Below are 21,553 nucleotides of genomic sequence, written 5' to 3' on the forward strand. Positions count from 1 at the left end.
GATCCTTCAAGGTGTACCACCCATGCAAGACTGAAGCCCCATCTCATATCATTAGAATACCAGGCAAATTAGTGAAGACAATTCTATTCAATGGAGGTAAAGTAAAAGTTCCTAGAGAATAACAATAGTAAATCAATGGCAGCCTTATCATCATCAAAAGCTGGACAGTAACTGTCCTTCACCAATGTCATATCCAACATTCACAACAAGGTGGAAAGCCACCATTACTTCTGCATGTAGATGATACTTACTTACAGTGAAGGCACTTTGTGCATTGAGGCAATTGTGCAGATTTTATTGAAGTGTCATATTTTTCTAAGTGCCAAGGCAGTTAAATATGGCAGTAGGACAGGGCAGGAGACAGATAAGACATTCAACACAATCAAACTTGTTCCCAGTTCATTTGTATTCACCATATGTTCTGCCTACTGCAAACACTCATATCTACTGCCCTTTCAAATACTCTATGCACCTCATCCATATAAGTCTTTCTCTCCTCCCCTCTCCTATGTACAGTTCTCATCCTCTTTCCACAATCTTAAACCACACAGATCAATGAACCATCTGCTCACTCTCTCTATTCTCCTAGTCACATGAGATATCTCCCCTATGGCCGGGGTCAGACTTGCGAGAAACTCGGACGAGTCTCGCACGTCAATACCGGACACTGCCGCCAGCACTCAGATCGGAGCGTTCAGCTGCGTGTATTTCTATGTAGCTGAATGCTCCGATCCGAGTGCCGGCACAGTGCCGGATATTGACGCGCGAGATTCACTCGACTTTCTCACAAGTCTGACCCCAGCCTAACCCAGGTCCTTGTTGTAATAGTAAGTTTAACTCCCTTCTCTACTACACACGGAAACCCTGCTAATATCATTAATATTCTTTGCATGGCTTCTCCTTTAATTGGGCTTTCTGGAACTCACAGTCAGAGTGTAACAAACTCTCCTGCATCCATGATTTTTCATTTTAATATTATGCCTTCACTTCCCTTCTGCACTTCATCTAACTCACTTTCTGTCTGTGAAACTGTCACAAAAGAAGAAGTTGCCAGGCTCTTCACATCTTCTCGCCCTACTACCTGCACTACTGACCCTATTTCCTCACATCTCATTAAGTTTCCAACGGTGGAAACCCTGTCAGCAGCTATAACTAAGGCTGCATCTACCCTCCTGTTACCTAAATATACCTAGCCTCTTGGCATTCACCGTATTGTTATCCTGTGGTTGGCCATTGTATATCTATCATAACCCTCAGTACACAGCTGATGAAGGTCTTTTGCATGGACCGAAATGTTTTGTATATGCTACTGTTTGGGATTGAATAAAATCACCTATAACTTTAACACTAAGTTGAGCACCGGGTTCTGTCTTTACATTTGTGCAAGGAGGGACAGGAGGAGCACTGCCAGAGCCCTGCAAAATGACCCCCAGCAGGCCACAAACGTGCATGTGTCTGCACAAACGGTTAGAAACCGTCTGTGAGCACAACTCCCATCTGTGGACGTCGGGCCCTCAGACCATCCTCATGGAGTCGGTTTCTAACCGGGTGTCTTGAAAATTGCCAATAATTTCCAACAACAGTTATCAGATCTCTATACAAATCGATAGCTGCTACTGCGCAGGCGAGGCGGGTGCCATTTTCAAAATTACTTTTTTTTTTTTTTTTTATTTCCTCGCTCAAGAAAATCTGGAAAAGGGATTATGTGCACAGTAACCATGTGATTATGCTGCAGCGCAGGTGCCACGGACAGCACCTGCCTGCAGCTTTTTTTTTGTCTCCTTCAGTATGTGATGGTATTCATTATGTAAAACTAGGGGACAGGTGAGTGAGGGAGCAGTGACCTGTCAGCAGCCTGCATTATGAATGCCTAAGCAGAGCACCACATGCATGAACACTACTTTAGGGCGTGAGAATCTCATTAACACAAAACTGAAAATAAAGATTAACCAACAACCACAAGACGGATTTCACCAACCAAGGTATCATTTTATTCAGTATAACGGCGCTGACCCGACACTGTGTGTAGGTTACTATGCATAATCCTGCTGACAGGGGCACTTTAAACGTGCCCTAAAAATGCATTTCTTTAGACTGACCTATTACCTCACCTCATTTATCTATTCCCGTTTTGCCTTTCCAAAATTTTCATGCACTTAATAGCACTTTTTATCTGTATTTGTACATATACTGGCTGATGACTGGATTATGTAGTGTATTTTGACTATTATTATACTTATGGGTGGACTGTACAATACAAGCACCTGTTACCATTTACCCCCAGTGGTTCTCATAGACTTTAAGCTTGGGAGGAGGGCCCTCACTCCTCTTGTTATCTGTTGAATGTGTTACTCTGTTATATCTTTATTGTCTGTACACAATAAATATTATTACCTCTTTCTCTGGCTTTAAGCCATGTGAGTACCGAAGTCTCAGGCGTCTCTCTGGTGGATTTCTTTCACTGGACCCATCTGCAGGAGTAAATACCATACATTGTTCACCAATTCTCAACTTAATGTGGGAAAAGATGGATTTTTGGTTCTTACCGTAAAATCTCTTTCTTGGAGCCTTCATTGGGGGACACAGAATACCATGGGTGTATGCTGCTGCTGCTAGGAGGCTGACACTATGCAAAAACAAGAAAATTAGCTCCTCCCCGGCAGTATACACCCACCGACAGGCACCAAGCACCTCAGTTGGTGAAAAAGCAGTAGGAGAAGCAACGAGAAAAACTCGAACCATATGTACCAACCCAACAAGGGACTCTAAGACCCAACACGGTACAACTTAAACAGGGAGGGTGCTGTGTCCCCCAATGAAGGCTCCAAGAAAGAGATTTTACGGTAAGAACCAAAAATCCATCTTTCTTTATCGCCTTATTGGGGGACACAATACCATGGGACGTCCCAAAGCAGTCCCAAGGGTGGGAACAGCAATAAGGAACGAAAGAAACAGAAAGGCTTAGGTCGGCCGGTGAGCCACCGCCGCCTGCAGAACCTTCCTACCAACCACAGCATCAGACGAGGCCTGGGTATGAACCCTGTAGAACCTCGTGAAGGTGTGCAAAGATGACCAGGTTGCAGCCTTGCAAATTTGCATGGCCGAGGCCTGGTGACGAGCAGCCCAGGAAGCCGCCACAGCCCGGGTGGAATGAGCTCTTACTCCCGGAGGGGGCCGCTTTTCCTGAAGACGATACGCTTCCAGAATGGTAGAACGAATCCAGCGAGCGATCGTGGATTTGGAAGCCGGAAGGCCCTTCTGGCGACCTTCAGAGATGATCAGCAAGGAATCGGACAGACGAAAGGAAGAAGTCCTGGCGAGATAGACACGCAGGGCTCTAACTACATCCAGTTTGTGGAGAGACTTCTCAAGAGGATGAGATGGAGCCGGACAAAAAGAAGGAAGGACGATATCCTCATTGATATGGAAAGCGGAAACCACCTTTGGAAGAAAAGAAGGAACGGGTCTGAGAACGGCTTTGTCCTGATGGAGAATGAGGTAAGGGGAACGACATGACAAGGCCGCCAATTCAGAAACTCTTCTGATGGATGAAATGACGATCAAAAAGGTGACCTTCCAAGAGAGAAGGGACAAAGGAATGTCCTGGAGAGGCTCGAACGGCGCCTTCTGGAGCGCGCTAAGGACGAGGTTGAGATCCCACGGGTCTATTGGCGAATGATGAGGAGGAGCCACGTGGGAAACCCCTTGTAGAAAGCTCTTGACCTGTGGTAGAGAAGCTAGCTCTCTTTGGAAGAGGATAGAGAGAGCGGAAACCTGGCCCTTGAGTGTACTGAGGGACAGACCCGCGTCTAACCCAGCCTGAAGAAACCCCAGGATAGACGGGATAGAAAAAGACATTGGGGAGACTCTGTTATCATCGCACCAACGGAAAAAAGCCTTCCAGTACCTATAGTAAATGCGGGAAGAGGCTGGTTTCCTGGCTCTGATCATAGTTTGAATAACCTGACTGGACAGACCTGATTCCTTCAGAATTGCGGTCTCAACGGCCATGCCGTCAAACTCAGACTGAGAATTCTCGTGGTAAAGGGGGCCTTGCGAGAGAAGATCTGGACGGTCCGGAAGCCTCCAGGGAACGTCCGTGAGCATGTTGACCAGTTCCGCGTACCAAGGCCGTCTTGGCCAATCTGGAGCGACTAGAATCACTGGTACGCCTTCCGATTTTATCTTTTTGACCACCCGAGGGATCAATGCCAGAGGCGGGAACAGATACGGAAGTTGAAACTGGGACCACGGACTCACCAGTGCGTCGCATGCGACGGCTAGAGGGTCCCTGGACCTGGCTACGAACTGCGGCACCTTGTGGTTCATCCGAGATGCCATGAGATCGACATCCGGGGTGCCCCAACGGTCGCATATCTGAGAGAAAACCGCGGGGTGCAGGGACCATTCGCCGGACGCTAGGTCCTGGCGACTCAGAAAGTCGGCTGCCCAATTTTCCACCCCTGGAATATGGACGGCGGAGATTGTCGGAACGTAACGTTCTGCCCAGCGTATTATCTTGGCCACTTCTGACATTACTTGTTTGCTGCGCGTGCCCCCCTGATGGTTGATGTACGCCACGGCCGTGGCGTTGTCCGACTGGATCCGGACCGGCTTGCCGGAGAGGAGGGGTTGCCAATGAAGAAGGGCCAGGAAAATAGCCCTGATCTCCAAAAGATTGATTGGGAGGAGAGACTCCTGTGGCTTCCAGCGGCCTTGGGCCGCTTTCTGATGGAACACGGCTCCCCATCCTAGAAGGCTCGCATCTGTGGTGATGATTTGCCACTGAGGCGGAAGGAATGACCTCCCTTGGAGAACTGACGCTGGCCGTAGCCACCAAGTGAGAGACTGCCTCACTCTGAGAGGAAGCCGAATAGGACGGTCCAAGGACATCGTGGTCTTGTCCCAGGCTGAAAGCAGAGACAGCTGGAGGGGGCGAAGATGAAACTGTGCAAAGGGCACTGCTTCCATGGAAGCCACCATCTTCCCTAGGACTTTCATGCAGAACCGAATGGGAATGGGAGCAGGCCTCTTGAGAGGTCTGATGCCCTTGGACAGAGTTGTAAATTTTTCCTTTGGAAGAAAAACACGTGCTAGCTCCGTGTCGAATTCCATACCCAGAAAGGTCAGACGCTGGGTGGGGATCAGAATGGACTTCTCCTTGTTGACCAGCCAACCTAGGCGGCTGAGAGTGTCCAGGGTTATCTGAAGGCTCCGGAGACAGTCCTGGTGAGACGAACCCTTGATCAAAAGATCGTCCAGATAAGGGATGATGAGAATCCCTCTGGAGCGAAGGATGGCCATGACGGTCGCCATCACCTTCGTGAAAACCCGGGGCGCTGAAGCCAGGCCGAAAGGAAGAGCTGTGAACTGAAAGTGGCCTCCCTGAAACGCAAATCGAAGATACTTCTGGTGTTGCACACAAATTGAAATGTGCAGATAGGCATCCCGAATGTCCACCGAGCAGAGAAATTCCCCGGGCTCCTTGGAAGCAATCACCGACTGAAGAGACTCCATTTTGAAATGAAGAATCTTCACGTGGCGATTGAGCAATTTGAGGTCCAGAATAGGACGAAGAGAGCCGTCTTTCTTCGGGACCACAAAGAGATTGGAGTAGAACCCGGAAAACCGTTCGTCTGAGGGAACGGGAACAATGACTCCGGCGGAAAGAAGGGAGGAAATGGCCTGCAGAAAACCCGGAATCTGGGCCCGCTGTCGCGGAGGCCGAGACAGGAAAAACCGTCTGTTCGGGAGTGAAGCAAATTCGATTTTGTAACCGGACGCGACGAGTTCTCTGACCCAAGCATAGTCGACAACGGACAGCCAAGCATCCGCGAAAAAGGAAAGTCTGCCTCCCACCCTGGAAGAAATTCCAGGTGGGGGTGACCCGTCACTTAGACGAAATTCTGCCGGAATTGGCTCCTGCAGATCTGGAATATTGACCTCTAGATCTCCAGCGAGGAGCGGGTTTGTAGGAAGGTTTCCTCTGATCCCGCTCCCTGGTGGCAGGCGGCCGATCCTGTTGAGTGGCTCTCTCTGTGGCAGAGAAGGGACGAAAGGGCCTGAACGGCCGAAACCCCTTCTGTTGAAAGGACGTTTTGGTCGAGACTGGGGAAGCGAAGTACTTTTACCTCCAGTGGCATCGGCAATTATCTGATCCAGCTTTGCTCCAAAGAGCCTAGAGCCATGGAATGGCAGATTGGTAAGCGACTTTTTCGAAGTAGTGTCCGCATTCCATGACTTTAGCCAAAGGACTCGGCGTACAGCTACTATGTTGCTGTTAGCCCTTGCTACGCAGCCGGCCGCGTCCAAGGAGGCGGCCAAAAGGTATTTTCCCGCCTGGTTAATCTGATCTGCAAGATCTGCCAACTCGTCTTGAGGAGCTGACGCTAAGATGCCTCTGCGAAAATGACCTTCGCCACCCAGGCGGATGCGAAAATAGGGCAGAGAGAGGCGCCAGATGCCTCAAAGATAGACTTAGCCAGAGATCCAATCTGCCTGTCAGTAGGATCTTTGAGCGATGCCACGTCTGGCAGAGAGAGCACCGTTTTTGAGGCTATCCGCGAAACTGGAGGATCTACCTCGGGAGCCTTGGACCACTTGGAGAGCAGTTCTGCGTCAAAGGGGTACAGAACGTCCAAGTACTTGCGGCCTGAGAAACGTTGCTCAGGGCGCTCCCGGTGTTTGGATAAGGTAGTGTCGAAATCGTCGTGATTGGGAAAGGTTCGAGACGGAGGTCTGGCTCGTCTAAGGAGAACAGAGTTTTCCTGAGTTGGAGCCTCATCCTGTTTAAGTTTTAGTGTTTGGAAGATAGTTGCAATAAGACTATCGACCATGTCCCGCGTTTTAGAAACGCTGTTCCCCTCTGAGCTAGCTTCCGAATGAGAATCCTCGCCTGATTGAAGGTTGTCATCCGAGGAAGGAGAAGGAGGCCTGGGCGCGGAAGGGCCCTGCGAGCCCGAAGACGAAGTGGACAGAGCCCGCTTCCTAGAAGTCCTTCCCTGTCTGTCTCTCTGAAGGTCGCGGTCAGGTGCGGACGACTCACCCCGAGGTGTGGTCGGAGCAGAGGTGGCTGAGGATAGCTGAGGTAATCGTTCTAAGACCTGGACCAGCGACTGTGATACTTTTGTCAAGTCAGAAACAGACTGTGACATTGCAACGGCCCACTCCGGGGGGAGAGAGGAGGGAAGAGCGCCCTCCGCCCGGGACTCTGTGCGTTCCTGAGATGCTGACATATTTGAAGGACTGCAGGGGGGGCAGAATGGGGACGACTGACCCGATGCCCACTTCTTTTTACAGCGCGCACAGGCGTAATAGGTAGCGGTGGGCCTGAAGCAGAGATCCCCTGAAGGGATGGGCATAAATAAACTGCACTGATTGGCTGCAGATATTAGGAAATAACTGCCGAGGAGAGCTAATCCCTGTCCCAGAGCCGAGCCTACCGAGATTCTGTGAGCAGCAGAAGAAAACGCCGAAGTGTCTCCCAAGCAGCGCAGGAAAGAGTGGTTCAGGCGTCAGGAAACGCTGTGCTGGGAGATGGGGGCGGAGCTTAGCGGCCGCGCCGTGATTGGTTAATAGCGCCTGGGGAGGGCATGGCAGAAGAGGGGGCTGGCATCCAAGAGAGAAAGAAGCCCTGTGATGGGCTAGAAAGGGCGCGCTGAAAAGAGCGCGCTCAGGAAGGGAGGAGGGAGAGCAGAGGAATTCCCCGCGCTGAGGGGAAAGTGAAAGTGCCTCCCACCCTGACGGCGCCGCAGCCCCATGCCCGACATACCGCGCTAAGGATGTGACCAGGTCCTGACGCTGCGGTGAGTGAGGGGATCCCCGTAGACACCCTGGCTAGAGCAGGGAAAGTGAAGGAAGGCAAGCGCTGAGCGCGTGACAGGCAGAAAAGGGCGGGAGATTCAAACTTGTGGAACTGCAAAACCAGGTCCCTTCTTCTCCCATGTCACTGGAGCTTATGCGGGGCCGGAGGGAACGTACAGGCACTTACCTGACATCCCAGAAGAGGATGACCACAGGGGCCCACGGGAAAACGGCAGGCCGCTGGGAGGGGAAGGAGTCCTCTGTACCCGCATCCTGCAGAAGACGGCTTGAAACACCTGCGATCGCCGTCTTCCTCTCAGCCCTGTCCCGAGAAAGGGGTGAGGAGTGGGATTCGGCAAGGACCAGCCACCTGTCCACAACCCTTATCACCGGAAGGTGATAGGGAAAAAGTCCTGCCTGCAGTACTGAGAGTTGCGATGTGGGTGACACCACACTGCTCCCTCAGCCGCATGATATAGGAAATCAGAGTGATAACTATACCCTGTTTCCCGATGGAAAAGAACCTAAAAGAGAAAAGAGGGAAAAATTAAAAAGTTCAAACTAAACCTGAAAGGAAAAATGGATAAAAACTGCGGATCTGGGGAGATCCCAGTCCACCTCCTACAGACACTAAGCACAAACTGAGGTGCTTGGTACCTGTCGTTGGGTGTATACTGCCGGGGAGGAGCTAATTTTCTTGTTTTTGCATAGTGTCAGCCTCCTAGCAGCAGCAGCATACACCCATGGTATTCTGTGTCCCCCAATAAGGCGATAAAGAAAAGATGACATTTGCAACTGTTGTGGATCTGCGATATTTGCCTTGGAGTTGTAGATTTACAATTACATAGAGACAAGCTAAGTACAATTGGTTTATAGTGTCACATTCCTAATGATGTTGGTGGAAATTGAATGCAGTGCTAGACATGACAGCTTGGTGGTCTGTCTGCATGCACCCTGCTGGGAATCGGTTTTGACCAGCCTTGTATCAGTAAAGCTGACCATACACATAAGATGGCTGCCTGCTGAATTATGCTTTGGCCAATCATTTGTCACACAGCCATCTCCATCGACACTCCCATACACGAGTGCTTGCTTTGCCTAAAAAATATTTTAAAGCATCACTCCAGCATTCTTTTCCTTTTATTTCAGTGCAAGAGTGGTGCAACTCATCTAAGTTTATACAGCTCTCCATGGCTGGGTGTCCATTATTCAGGGTCTCGATCCTGCTCTGCCCTTATTCACATCTACATCATTTGACATATGGTAAGGTTTTAATACTAGAGGTTAGGACCGTCATGAATAGGGTCACCTTGAAGCGGTAGGATGATTTTTATGATCAAACTTATGTTAACTAAGTACCCTATGTTAGTTTCAAGCACTATTGCTATTTATTTGCTGCAGGGTACTTGCTCATTTTGCTTTTATCTTAAGTTTTGTCTGTACAGTGGCCAGTGTGAACAAGTGCCTTTAGTGTGCAAGCATACCAACTTATATTCCAGTTCATTGCTTTAGGTTTCTGCACTAAAATAAGGGGGTGGCCTCTCTTTTCCTTGAGCTGGACATTGCATTCATATAGTTCCCCATTGTTGGGTGTCCATTAGTTGGGCTCTCAGTCCTGCTCAGCCTTTATTCACATTTACATCATTTGATATATAAGGCTAGGACTGTCCCAAATAGGGTCACTGTCACAAGGTGGGATGTCTTACATTTTTTTTTATTCAAAATTATGTTAACTAAGTACTCTATGTTATTTTCATGCACAAATGCCATATGTTTACTACAGGGGGTTTGCTCATTTTAGGTTTTGGGTGTTAAAAATCTAAAGTTTAATTGACCTTGCTCTCCTTGCATGTGGTCAATGGCGTGTGCAGAGAAAGGAGAGAACTTCACAAGCACACTAAGATGTCAATCACACTGCTGTTGGAGTGCTACATACACACACATACACAGTGGCATTGACTGACAATGGTCCTGGACTAGTCCAGGGATCACAGGCAGGGATGATACTTTGGATGTAACCCCTTCTCATGTACAGCACCATGGAATTAATGGTGCTATATAAATAAATAATAACGATTAAACTTAGTTTATTAACGCGTACATTTGGGGCCAATTCAGGCATGATTTAAAAGGGAATTAGGATGCTGATAAAGAGCTCCTTTTACCTTCTAGGGGTAAACATGACAGATGGATCCCTTTTAGAACTTTTTCTCCCCTAGTGCAAAGCTCTGTGAATAATGATGAACCAAATAAAATATACAGTGTAAATGTAGCCTAACAGAGGCCATAACATGTGTTTGAGCTGATAGGGGACAGTGGGGCAGAGAAAGAACACAGCATCCATTTGTGATTGTTTCTTACGTAGGTCGATATCAGCAGGTATCTCCTCCTCCTTAATCTTCACACACATGATTTCTCCATCCTCGACTTGCATATGTATCTGAACTCCACCCTACGGTAAAGGACAGTCTTACTAATCCATTACAGCGAATGTCACTAGATCCAGACGGTGTCCGCCCAGTGTACCTGAGGATCCGCTGTGCGCAGAGCGCCGTCCATCGGATGGAAGCATCGGACGGCAGGCAACAAAACGGTGGTCCTGAAACCATAACAACACTCACATGAAGAGACGGCTTCTCACGGGGGGCCAATGTCTACAGCTCCTGTCTTCTAGATGCGTATGCAACAAGCCATGGGATGGCGAGCAGTGTGAGAACACTAATGGGGGCACCACTATGCCCTGCTATCAGTGACCACCTCGCCCAGGATACTGTGCAAATGCAGCCCAAACTGGCTGATACCAGCGAGCAGCAGAACGCATTCCCACCTGCTTCATACGGAAATAGATGTACCTTCAGGTTCAGTATGCATCTATGGTGGTCACCAGTGACAGACTATACTCATAGTAATAGCACCGGCACCCTCCGGAGCTGCGGCCATTAATAAACTCCCCTGCAGCACTGACAGCGCGATAACAGCAGTAGCGCAGCACTTACTCAGCGCAGACTCATCTTCCTGTTTACTTCCGCCACTAGCCGTCTCCTCTCCTTTCCTGGCACCTTAGTTCCGGTCTATGCGTTCCAGGAGCTCCGGGTCTGTGCGTTCCACAGGATGTGCTTACCACGTGACGTCATGCAGCCAGTGACGGGCTTGTTGGAGTGTCCGATAGATGCGTCCCTCACAGCTGCTGAGCTGGCATATAAAGCAATTTATAGGGTTAATTTGGGCCAGGGTCGGAAGGGGTTACTGTAAGCATACAGTAACTGGTAGTAGGAGGTTTCCACTTGAAGATGTATTTTTATTTTTTAAGGAACACAAGTTATTCCTCACTGCTCCTATTCCAGCACTTTCCTTCAGCAGGACCCCAGCCCATCAGTGCCCAATGATTGCATCAGGGGTCGGGGAATAAAGTCACTACGTGCTCCATTTAAATGCTGCGCTCAGGGAGTTATTAATTTTTTAATAAATTCAAGATATAGCGACCTACATTTCCTGTTAAAGAAGAACTCCAAACAAAACTTGAATTCCCTCCATGGTTCTATGCGTGTGTATTGTCTGTCAGGTGCATTAATATTCTGCCCGATCGCCGTCTTCCTCGGTTTCCAGCGCAGCCCCAGTCCTCTTCTGAGTCACCTGACTTCACTCGCCAGATCACCCTGGGGTTTGTGTGAAAGGCGCCACAGACTATAAATCCTCGCTCACACGAGCGTATGCATCCGACTGGTGCTATCTGGTGTTTCATCAGACATGGCTCGGCCCAGTGTTATAGTTTGGGGCAGAGTAGAGCTGAGATTTTTTCTCAATGCCAATTTGGCATAATGGGAGTGGTTCCACAGTTTAGGTCACTCGCATCCATCAAGTCTATGGGTGCGTATAAAACATCCAGAATTGAGAGTCCTCAGTGGTTGCTACCTTTTAATGGCTAAGGCTGGTTTCACACTAGCATTTGATTGCGCAGCGCATCGTGCGCTATCGGGCGCAAGCGCAATGTTCCCCTATCTTTAACATGGTGGTCGCAGGGTCTTGCGAATGTACGCGCTCTTCAGCGTTTAGCGTGCGCTGCGCATTTTACAGGTGTGTGCCCAGACACGCCGTACGCTACATGTTGCATTTTTTGTTCCGCTGACATCGTTAAAAAAATCGCGCGCGCACGTGTGCGCTCGGTGTGTGCGCAAAAATAGCATTACAGTCTATGTGGTCACTGACGAGCGCTTGGCAGTGCGCACGTCAGCGCACGCGATTTGAGTAAACAATGTCTAGACACTTGTCTAAAACTCCCCCTAAATAAGCAACATTGTTTGGGAGGAGTGTAGATAAAAAAAAAGCATCTTCAGGAACAATTACTGTTAGGCATCGGGTTCCTGCCACTGCACAGCAGGAATCCAGAGCCATGCACCCAGCGGTCTCCCATTCATCTTCAGCCACAGTGGAGCCTGCTCAGCAGATTTATCGATCCCGATGCTCTGCCCAGGCCAACTCTGTGGGTTTGCTTGCTGCTGCCACCTCTGGCACAACTATGACAATGCATGCTGCTCAGCAGCGAGCTTCTCCAGGGACTAAGTCCCCATGTCGGGCCACTGAGCATGCCCGTGGAGTGATCTCCCATTGGAGATCGAGGGTCACGTGCTCAGGTCCTGCTCGTGCTCGGATTGGCCCATCCGAGAAGCCAGGAAGGTCCCAGACGCCCGTGGCTATAAAAGGTTTGCATGGCCGCTCGCCCATGTGCTAGTATTGACAGACTATGTGGAGTGAGTGATGTGTGCACGCATGAATGTCTCTGGTGACTGACTCATTAAGAATCCCCTACCCTTGGTACGCATGTGTTGTGCAGCCTAGCCTGCTAGCGCCCAGGCTTAGGTGTAGGTAGGTCTGAGGTTGAGTCAGGCATCTGGCCTCACCAGGGACTCGGCACGCCTCAGTGCACGTGCTCCATAGCCAGCGTTTATAGTAGCGCTCGCGGCAGCGACGCCGCGCGTTCATTGAGCCTAGAAGGACTCTAACCCCGTGTCCTTGGGGTAGAGTTCTGTGGCTGTACACTGTGCGCTCTTTTCGCCGAGCTCTGTGAGTTAACAGGCTCCGGCATCTACTTTCAGCGGTGGTGCGGCTCTGTGCAGTAACAGAGTTCGCCCTGTTCACATTGGGTGACGTAACCCACGTGTGACTGGTTTCACACCACTTAATTCTTCCTCCATTACTTAGCAGCAGTGTACCACCTCTGCACGGTGGACCCCGGGCTGCGAACACACCTAGTATTATTTTATAATTTGGTGCGTTCCGCCAGCCCTAACATTATACAGTACTAGCGCCAGCGTCTGGCTAGTAATGGCGGACGAACAGCGACTGCTGCAGTACATCCGCCAGCTGCAGGGCAGGTTGGCGGCTCTAGAGCGTTCAGCCTCAGCTGCGGATGTTACTGCGGTTGCTGTTCAGGCAGCCACAATGGCTGTCTCCCGTGTGACCACAGCCATCCCTGCCCCGACTTTGTCCCGCCTCCCGCTGCCTGAGAAGTTCTCGGGTGATAGTGCTTCTTGTAGGGGTTTCATAAGCCAGTGCTCTATACAGCTGGAGCTGCTGGCCCCACGATTCCCCTCTGAGCGTGCTGAGGCTGGGTGCCCACGTAGCGATTTTTAAGCGTTTTTGCCACGATTTTCGGCGCGACAACGTTTAAAAATCGTGTACAGACTGCCCCCCCCATGCATTCCTATGGCATTCCGCACATGCTGTGCTAATGCTGAGCTTTTTTCCGTGGCGGAATCGCATTGCAGAAAAAATCGCAGCATGATCATTCTTTTGTGCGGAATCGCAAAGAATTGCCGCAATTCCGCACCCATAGGAATGCATGAGAATCGCTTACTTCCCGCATGTGGCTATGCCCACCATGCGGGAAGTTAAGCGTCTCATGTGCGGTTGGTACCCACGGTGTGGAGGAGAGGAGACTGTCCTCCAGGCCCTGGGTACCATACCCCTGTAAAAAAAAGAATAAAAAATCGGGGTATATTTACCTTCCGACGGCCCATGCTGCATTCCCGGCCTCAGCGTTACCAGTAATGCCTTGCGGCAAGTCCTGTGATGACGTAGTCTCGAGTGACTCTAGCGGTCTCGTGAGATCGCTATAGCAACGCGAGACCAACGTCATCACAGGTCTTGCAAGGCGTCGCTGGGAATGGGAGCGCCACTGAGACTGCGCGGGACTCGGAAGGTAAATATACCCCGATTTTTTTTTTTTTTAATCATTTTTAACATTCTACCTTTTACTATTGATGCCGCATAGGCGGCCTCAATAGTAAAAATCTGGTCACACTTGTCAAACACTATGTTTGACGAGTGTGACCAACCTGTCAATCACTTTCCAAGCGATGCTTCAAATCACTTGGAAAGTGCTTGAATATCGCATGTGAAAATCGCGGCAAAATCGCGCTGAAAAAAACGCGCGATTTCTGGGAAGGAGTCCGGTTTTTAGTGTCCGGAAAAAAACGCTACGTGGGCACATAGTGGAATTTATTATTTCCCTCTTGTCGCTGTGGGAGCGTGGTGATTATGCGGTGCAGAGTGTCTCGCGGTTCTTGGACACTCTGAAGCAGGTCTTCCTGGGGCCACGAGTCACCCATGACACCGCGCTCCAGCTGCTGGCATTATCACAGGGCTCGTCCATGGTCAGCCACTTTGCCATCCAGTTCCGGACGCTGGCCTCAGAGTTAGAGTGGCCAGATAAGGTCCTCATTCCGGCATTCTGGAGAGCTTTGGCTGGCCATGTGAAGGACGCTCTGGCCACCAGGGAGATTTCCGCTACACTGGAGGAGCTTATCACTGTCTCCACCCGTATTGATCTTCGCTTCACCGAGCAAAGGTTGGAGCGGGCCCAGTGTAGGCAGAGGTTTAGGTTGGCACCTAGCTTTGTTAAACTTCTGGAATCTTCCGATCGGGCGTCCGAGCGTCAGGGGGCTTCCCGTGAGGGATCCAGGCCCCGGTCCGCTCGAGCGCCTGTGAGCTGTCATGTTTGCCGGCAGCCCGGTCACCTTGCCAACCGGTGCTCACAGCAGCTGGGAGAACACTCTCGCCTAGTGGCCGTAGGAGGCGGCGCACTAGAATCAGCGGCGTTTTCCTCCAAGCTGTCCTTTAAGGGGACACTTGAGGTTGATTCTTCCATTCTGGCGGTGGGAGGTTTGCGTGGATTCCGGGGCAGAGGGCAATTTTATGTCGTCAGCCTTCGCTCAACGGCACACTATACCTCTGGTTATGATGTCTACACCAGTCACCGTCAGAGTGGTGAACGGCGCCACTCTACCCTCACAGATAACCCACCAGACTGCCCCCTTGTTACTCTCAGTGGCTCCATCTCATCAGGAGACGATATCCCTCCTCGTCATGCCCGAGGGTATTGACCAGGTACTTCTAGGGGTCCCTTGGTTGCGGTTCCACTCCCCCCATATAGAGTGGTCCTCAGGGAGGATTATTGGGTGGAGTAAATCATGTGAGGGTAGATGTCTGAGGGAGTGCGTTCAGGTTGCCTCCACCGAGGTTCCCGCAGATCTCTCCTCGCTCCCTAAACACTATCGACAGTATGCGGACGTGTTCTCCAAAAAGGCGGTGGAGACCCTTCCACCGCATCGCCCCTATGACTGTCCTATTGACCTCTTGCCTGGTGCTGAGCCTCCCCGGGGCCGAGTTTATCCCCTATCTCTCCCGGAGACAGAGGCCATGTCTCAATACATCAGGGAGAATCTGGCAAGAGGATTCATTAGGAAGTCAGTGTCACCAGCGGGGGCGGGATTCTTCTTCGTCCAGAAGAAGAGTGGGGAACTACATCCTTGCATTGATTACAGGGGTCTTAACGCCATCACCGTTAAGAATAAGTATCCTCTGCCCCTGATATCAGAGCTGTTTGATAGGCTATGGGAAGCGAGAGTGTTTACCAAACTTGATCTGCGGGGGGCTTACAACCTGATTCGCATCCGTGATGGGGACGAATGGAAGACGGCATTTAACACTAGGGATGGGCACTATGAATACCTGGTGATGCCCTTCGGCCTCTGTAATGCCCTGGCCGTCTTCCAAGACTTTGTGAACGATATCTTCCGGGATTTGCTTACCACCTCGGTTGTAGTCTATTTGGATGATATTCTCATCTACTCACCAGATATTGACTCCCAACGGAGAGATGTTTGCAAAGTTTTCGATCGCCTGCGGGCAAACTCCCTCTATGCCAAGTTGGAGAAGTGTGTGTTTGAGCAGCAGTCCTTGCCGTTCCTGGGCTATATCATCTCCGCCCGGGGGTTGGCCATGGATCCTGCCAAGCTACAGGTGGTGATGGATTGGCAGGAACCTCATTCTCTCAAAGTAGTGCAGCGCTTTATGGGGTTCATAAATTACTATCGCCAATTCATCCCCCACTTCTCGACTTTGGTAGACCCTTGATAGCCCTCACCAAGAAGGGTGCAAACCCCAAGTTGTGGTCGGAACCGGTCTCCAAGGCCTTCTCCTCCATTAAGTCCCATTTCGCTAGCGCTCCCATTCTACATCACCCCGATGTAGATAAGCCCTTCATTCTGGAAGTGGATGCCTCTTCCGTCGGTGCTGGAGCGGTCCTGTTTCAAAAGGACACGCAAGGTCGGAAGCACCCATGCTTCTTTTTCTCCAAGACCTTCACAGCGGCGGAGAGGAATTATGCTATCGGGGACAGGGAGTTGCTAGCGATGAAGTTGGCCTTCTCGGAGTGGAGACACCTCCTGGAGGGGGCTCGCCATCCTTTCCAGGTGTTCACCGACCACAAAAACTTGGTGTATTTACAAACAGCCCAGCGGCTAAATTCTCGCCAGACCAGATGGTCTTTGTTCTTTTCCTGGTTCCACTTCACCCTCCATTTTCTCTTCGGGGAGAAGAACGTCCGGGCCGATGCTCTCTCCCGCTCCGTGGTGTCATCGGAGGAAGAGGAGGAGGAGCCTCGGCTGATCGTCCCATTCGAGAGCCTGAGGACTGTGGCTCCAGTTGCCCTTGAGTCAGTACCTCCGGGCAAGACATTTGTCCCTGCCTGTCTGCAACCGGAGGTCCTCTCTGGGATCATTCGTCCAGGGTGGGTGGACATTTCTGGCGAGGACGTACTGGTGGCCGTATATGGCCCGAGACGTCAGGGACTATATTCAGGCATGCGTCTCTTGCGCTCAGAATAGGTCCTCTCGGCAGCGACCCGCTGGGCTTCTTTTTCCTCTGCCAGTAGCGGACAGGCCCAGGGAGATGGTCGGCATGGATTTTGTGGTGGGGCTACCCAAGTCCAGTAGCAGCACGGTCATTTGGATTGTCACCGACCATTTCTCTAAGATGGTGCACCTGGTACCTCTCTCCCGGTTACCTTCTGCGTGGGGCCTGGCAGTGTTGTTCATTAAGCACGTTTTCCACCTGCATGGCATGCCGGACAAGATTGTCAGTGACCGGGGTCCTCAGTTTGCATCCCGGTTTTGGAGAGAGCTTTGTTCCCTGCTCAGCATTGAGCTGAATCTCTCCTCGGCCTATCATCCAGAGACGAACGGGTTGGTAGAGAGAGCCAACCAGACCCTGATCACATCTTCGACATTTTGTCTCGGCCAGGCAGGACAACAGGGCATCCTTGCTGCCATGGGCAGAGTTCGCTTTTAACAATGCTGTGGCCGACTCCACTGGTCAGACCCCATTCCTCCTAAATTATAGCCAGCATCCGCGCGTCCCTGTGCCCATGCCATCCACGGACTCCAGGGTGGCAGACTGGGCGGTGGAGGCACGCAACATTTGGGATCGCACCCAGGATGCTATCTGAGCTTCCAAGGAGAGAATGAGGACCTTCGCTGATGCACACTGGCGCCCTGCTCCGACTTTTGCCCCAGGCGACTTGGTGTGGCTCTCCGCCCGAAACATCAGGCTGCGGGTAGAGTCCGCTAAGTTCGCACCGCGCTACATTGGCCCCTTCAAGGTCCTCGAGCAGATCAGTTCTGTGGTCTACCTTTTGGCCCTTCAACCACACTTGGCTATCTCTGATACATTCCACGTGTCCCTCCTTAAGCCTGTTCACTTGTCCCGATTCTCCGAGTCATCTGCCGGGACATCAGACTTGTCTTCGGACGAGTTTGAGGTCAATGCCATCATGGGATGCAAGGTGATGCGGGGCAAAAAGTTTTATATGGTGGATTGGAAGGGTCATGGTCCAGAGGCTCGGACCTGGGAGCCAGTGGGAGCTATCCACGCTCCGCTCCTCATTGCGGTGTTTGAGCGTAGCGAGGCTCAGAGGGGATGGGGCCCTAGGAGGGAGGGTAATGTTAGGCGTCGGGTTCCTGCCACTGCACAGCAGGAATCCAGAGCCATGCACACAGTGGTCTCCCATTCTTCTTCAGCTGCAGTGGAGCCTGCTCAGCAGATTCGTCGGTCCCGGCGCTCTGCCCAGGCCAACTCCGTGGGTTTGCTTGCTGCTGCCACCTCTGGCACAGCTATGACAATGCATGCTGCTCAGCAGCGAGATTCTCCAGGGACTAAGTCCTCATGTCGGGCCACTGAGCACGCCCGTGGAGTGATCTCCCATTGGAGATCGAGGGTCACATGCTCAGGTCCTGCTCGTGTTCGGATTGGCCCATCCGAGAAGCCAGGAAGGTCCCAGACGCCCGTGGCTATAAAAGGTTTGCATGGCCGCTCGCCCATGCGCTAGTATAGACTGTATTTACAGACTATGTGGAGTGAGTGATATATGCACGTATGAATGTCTTTGGTGAATGACTCATTAAGATACCCCTACCCTTGGTACGCATGTGTTGTGCAGCCTAGCCTGCTAGCGCCCAGGCTTAGGCGTAGGTAGGTCTGAGGTTGAGTCAGGCATCTGGCCTCACCAGGGACTCGGCACGCCTCAGTGCACATGCTCCATAGCCAGCGTCTATATCGGCGCTCGCGGGAGCGACGCCGCGCATTCAGTGGGCCTAGAAGGACTCTAACCCCGTGTCCTTGGGGTAGAGTTCTGTGGCCGTACACTGTGTGCTCTTTTGGCCGAGCTCTGTGAGTTAACAGGCTTCGGCATCTACTTTCAGCGGTGGTGCGACTCTGTGCAGTAACAGAGTTCGCCCTGTTCACATTGGGCGACGTAACCCACGTGTGACTGGTTTCACACCGCTTAATTCTTCCGCCATTACTTAGCAGCAGTGTACCACCTCTGCACGGTGGACTCCGGGCTGTGAACGCACCTACTATTATTTTATAATTTGGTGCGTTCCGCCAGCCCTAACAAATTACTCTACAGACAGCCTTGCACAGAGACCAGACAAGAGCCTAGAAGAGCCTTTACAAGTGTGGATTCAAGCTTCAGGAGCCAAAATATGAGTATTCTTCAACATAATGTCTGTGTGTCCTGTACAATTTTATAATGTACTAATGTATTTTTTGTTTTCATTTCAGCATGTCTTCTTCTGGATCGGTGTATTCGCCATCTCGGCAAGAACTGGCCCAAGCTGACCGTGAGGTGAGGATCTTGCTGCCTTTGGGTAAGTATATCTGCCTCTATAAATGTGTTTAATTTTTTCTTTCTTTACAGACATTGGACATGGGCACTGAAGGTGAAGAGCGGCAGCGGTTTGAGCGGGAGGATTCTGAGCGGGAGCAGCGTAGTCAAGTTGTGGCGAGGAGACACAATGTTAGTATACAGTATATTTTTTTTCTGTCTTTATTTATCTTGCTTTTTCTCTGTTTCTTTTTGTATCTGTTTCATTTTCCAAAATTCAAAACATTATATTATTTTTTCTAGGTTCCACAACGGGATGACGAAGAAGTAGTGTACATCGACAACGAGCACCTGATCCGCCAAGTTGAGGAGCGTATCCCGTTGTGGGACAGCCGTGACCAGCAGTACAAAGACACAGTGGTGACCCGGTAGCTCTGGAATGAGGTGGCCGCAGCGATGATGGATGGCTGGGACAGAGCCTCTCCAAGTACAAAAAGGGCATTCAGTAAGTATAAAGATGCTCTGTGATACTGCATTGATTTTTGGACCTGATGGTGCTGATGTGTTTTTTGCAAGATATATTCTTGCATTAAACACATCAATGCCTTGTGGAATACATAGATTGTTTTTTGTCTTCAACTGCTGCATTGCTTTATGGTCCTGATGGTGCTGGTGTTTTTTTGGCAAGATATATTCTTGCATTAAAAACACCAATGCCATGTGGAAAACAGTGATTGATTTTTGTCTTCAACTGCTGCATTGCTGTATGGTCTTGATGGTGCTGATGTGTTTTTTGCAAGATATATTCTTGCATTAAACACATCAATGCCTTGTGGAATACATAGATTGTTTTTTGTCTTCAACTGCTGCATTGCTTTATGGTCCTGATGGTGCTGGTGTTTTTTTGGCAAGATATATTCTTGCATTAAAAACACCAATGCCATGTGGAAAACAGTGATTGATTTTTGTCTTCAACTGCTGCATTGCTGTATGGTCTTGATGGTGCTGATGTGTTTTTTGCAAGATATATTCTTGCATTAAACACATCAATGCCTTGTGGAATACATAGATTGTTTTTTGTCTTCAACTGCTGCATTGCTTTATGGTCCTGATGGTGCTGGTGTTTTTTTGGCAAGATATATTCTTGCATTAAAAACACCAATGCCATGTGGAAAACAGTGATTGATTTTTGTCTTCAACTGCTGCATTGCTGTATGGTCTTGATGGTGCTGATGTGTTTTTTGCAAGATATATTCTTGCATTAAACACATCAATGCCTTGTGGAATACATAGATTGTTTTTTGTCTTCAACTGCTGCATTGCTTTATGGTCCGGATGGTGCTGGTGTTTTTGTGGCAAGATATATTCTTGAATTCAAAACACCAATGCCATGTGGAAAACAGTGATTGATTTTTGTCTTCTGCTGTGATGATCCGGTTTTCACTCTTGCTCCGGATGATACTGTTGTTTTCGCTGCTACATATATTGTAGCAGGAAACATAACAGTGTCCTCAGTATCAACAGTGACTGCATTGTGTCTAGAATTTTATTTGTGCTGCAGAATTGACTGTTTGCAAAGTTCTATCCGGTGTGTGTGCTGATAATTAAGTTTCCTTAAGTGCATTTTCTAATTTTTTTTTTCTTTTTTCCCCAACAGTGAACAAAATCCGCACACGTTGGCGCTCGATGAAGGACCACTTCAACACTGATCTTCGTGCTGAAGGACAGGTTCGGAGTGGTTCAGCGGCAAGGCGCAGAAGAAAGTACCGCTATTATCGAGAGTTGGCTTTCCTGAGACCGATCCTTGTCAGCAGAGCGTAAGTTTTTTTTTTTTTTCTGGTTTGTTATTACTATGTGCTTTTCAAATCCACAGGTGATGCTTCTTGTAAATGCATGATACTAATGTTTTCCCTTTCTTTACACAGCACTTGGAGCAGCACCCTGCAACCTGTCCCGGGAGCGGTTCTTCATCGATCGACCTCGGACCTGTCCCAGCCATCCGACAGCCAGGAAGCATCTTGCAGGTCAGCAACACAGACAGCTGGTGACCAGGAAGCTGGTCAATCAGGTGTTCCCCTGTCCCAGGTCTCTGTCACTGGTTATGCGGGCACTACCCGCCAGCGGCAGAGGGCCTCGGACAAGCCTGTCATGCCCGAGTTCATGCTCTTGAGCGAGGCCTTTAAGGGCAGCCTCAAGGCGCTGTCCGCCAGAATGGAAAGCGGTTTTAACCACATGGAACACCTCTTCGACCGTCTGGAGGCCGACCTCAACAGACCAGCGCACCATTTTTTCCGTAAAATTGAA

At 50.2% G+C, this 21,553-nt stretch overlaps 1 protein-coding gene across 8 annotated transcripts in view; it reads right to left on the reverse strand.

The window, feature by feature from the left end:
* Window positions 1-11,000, reverse strand: part of LOC141076095 (uncharacterized) — a 34,445-nt gene extending 23,445 nt beyond the window's left edge. For 5 of the 8 annotated variants that reach the window (XM_073563372.1, XM_073563371.1, XM_073563368.1 and 2 more), the window contains exons 1-4: window positions 10,800-10,989; window positions 10,330-10,402; window positions 10,165-10,255; window positions 2,395-2,471 (exon numbers count right to left, since the gene is read on the reverse strand). In XM_073563372.1, the coding sequence (XP_073419473.1) occupies window positions 2,395-2,471; window positions 10,165-10,255; window positions 10,330-10,362 (201 nt within the window). In that variant the 5' untranslated portion in view covers window positions 10,363-10,402; window positions 10,800-10,989. The other 3 variants (XM_073563367.1, XM_073563374.1, XM_073563373.1) reach the window with 3 other exon arrangements.
* Between the last annotated feature and the right edge of the window lie 10,553 nt (window positions 11,001-21,553).

The sequence above is a fragment of the Dendrobates tinctorius genome, unplaced genomic scaffold (genome assembly GCF_039654945.1).
Source record: "Dendrobates tinctorius isolate UK_male_01 unplaced genomic scaffold, ASM3965494v1 ptg000387l, whole genome shotgun sequence".
Lineage (NCBI taxonomy): Eukaryota > Metazoa > Chordata > Amphibia > Anura > Dendrobatidae > Dendrobates > Dendrobates tinctorius.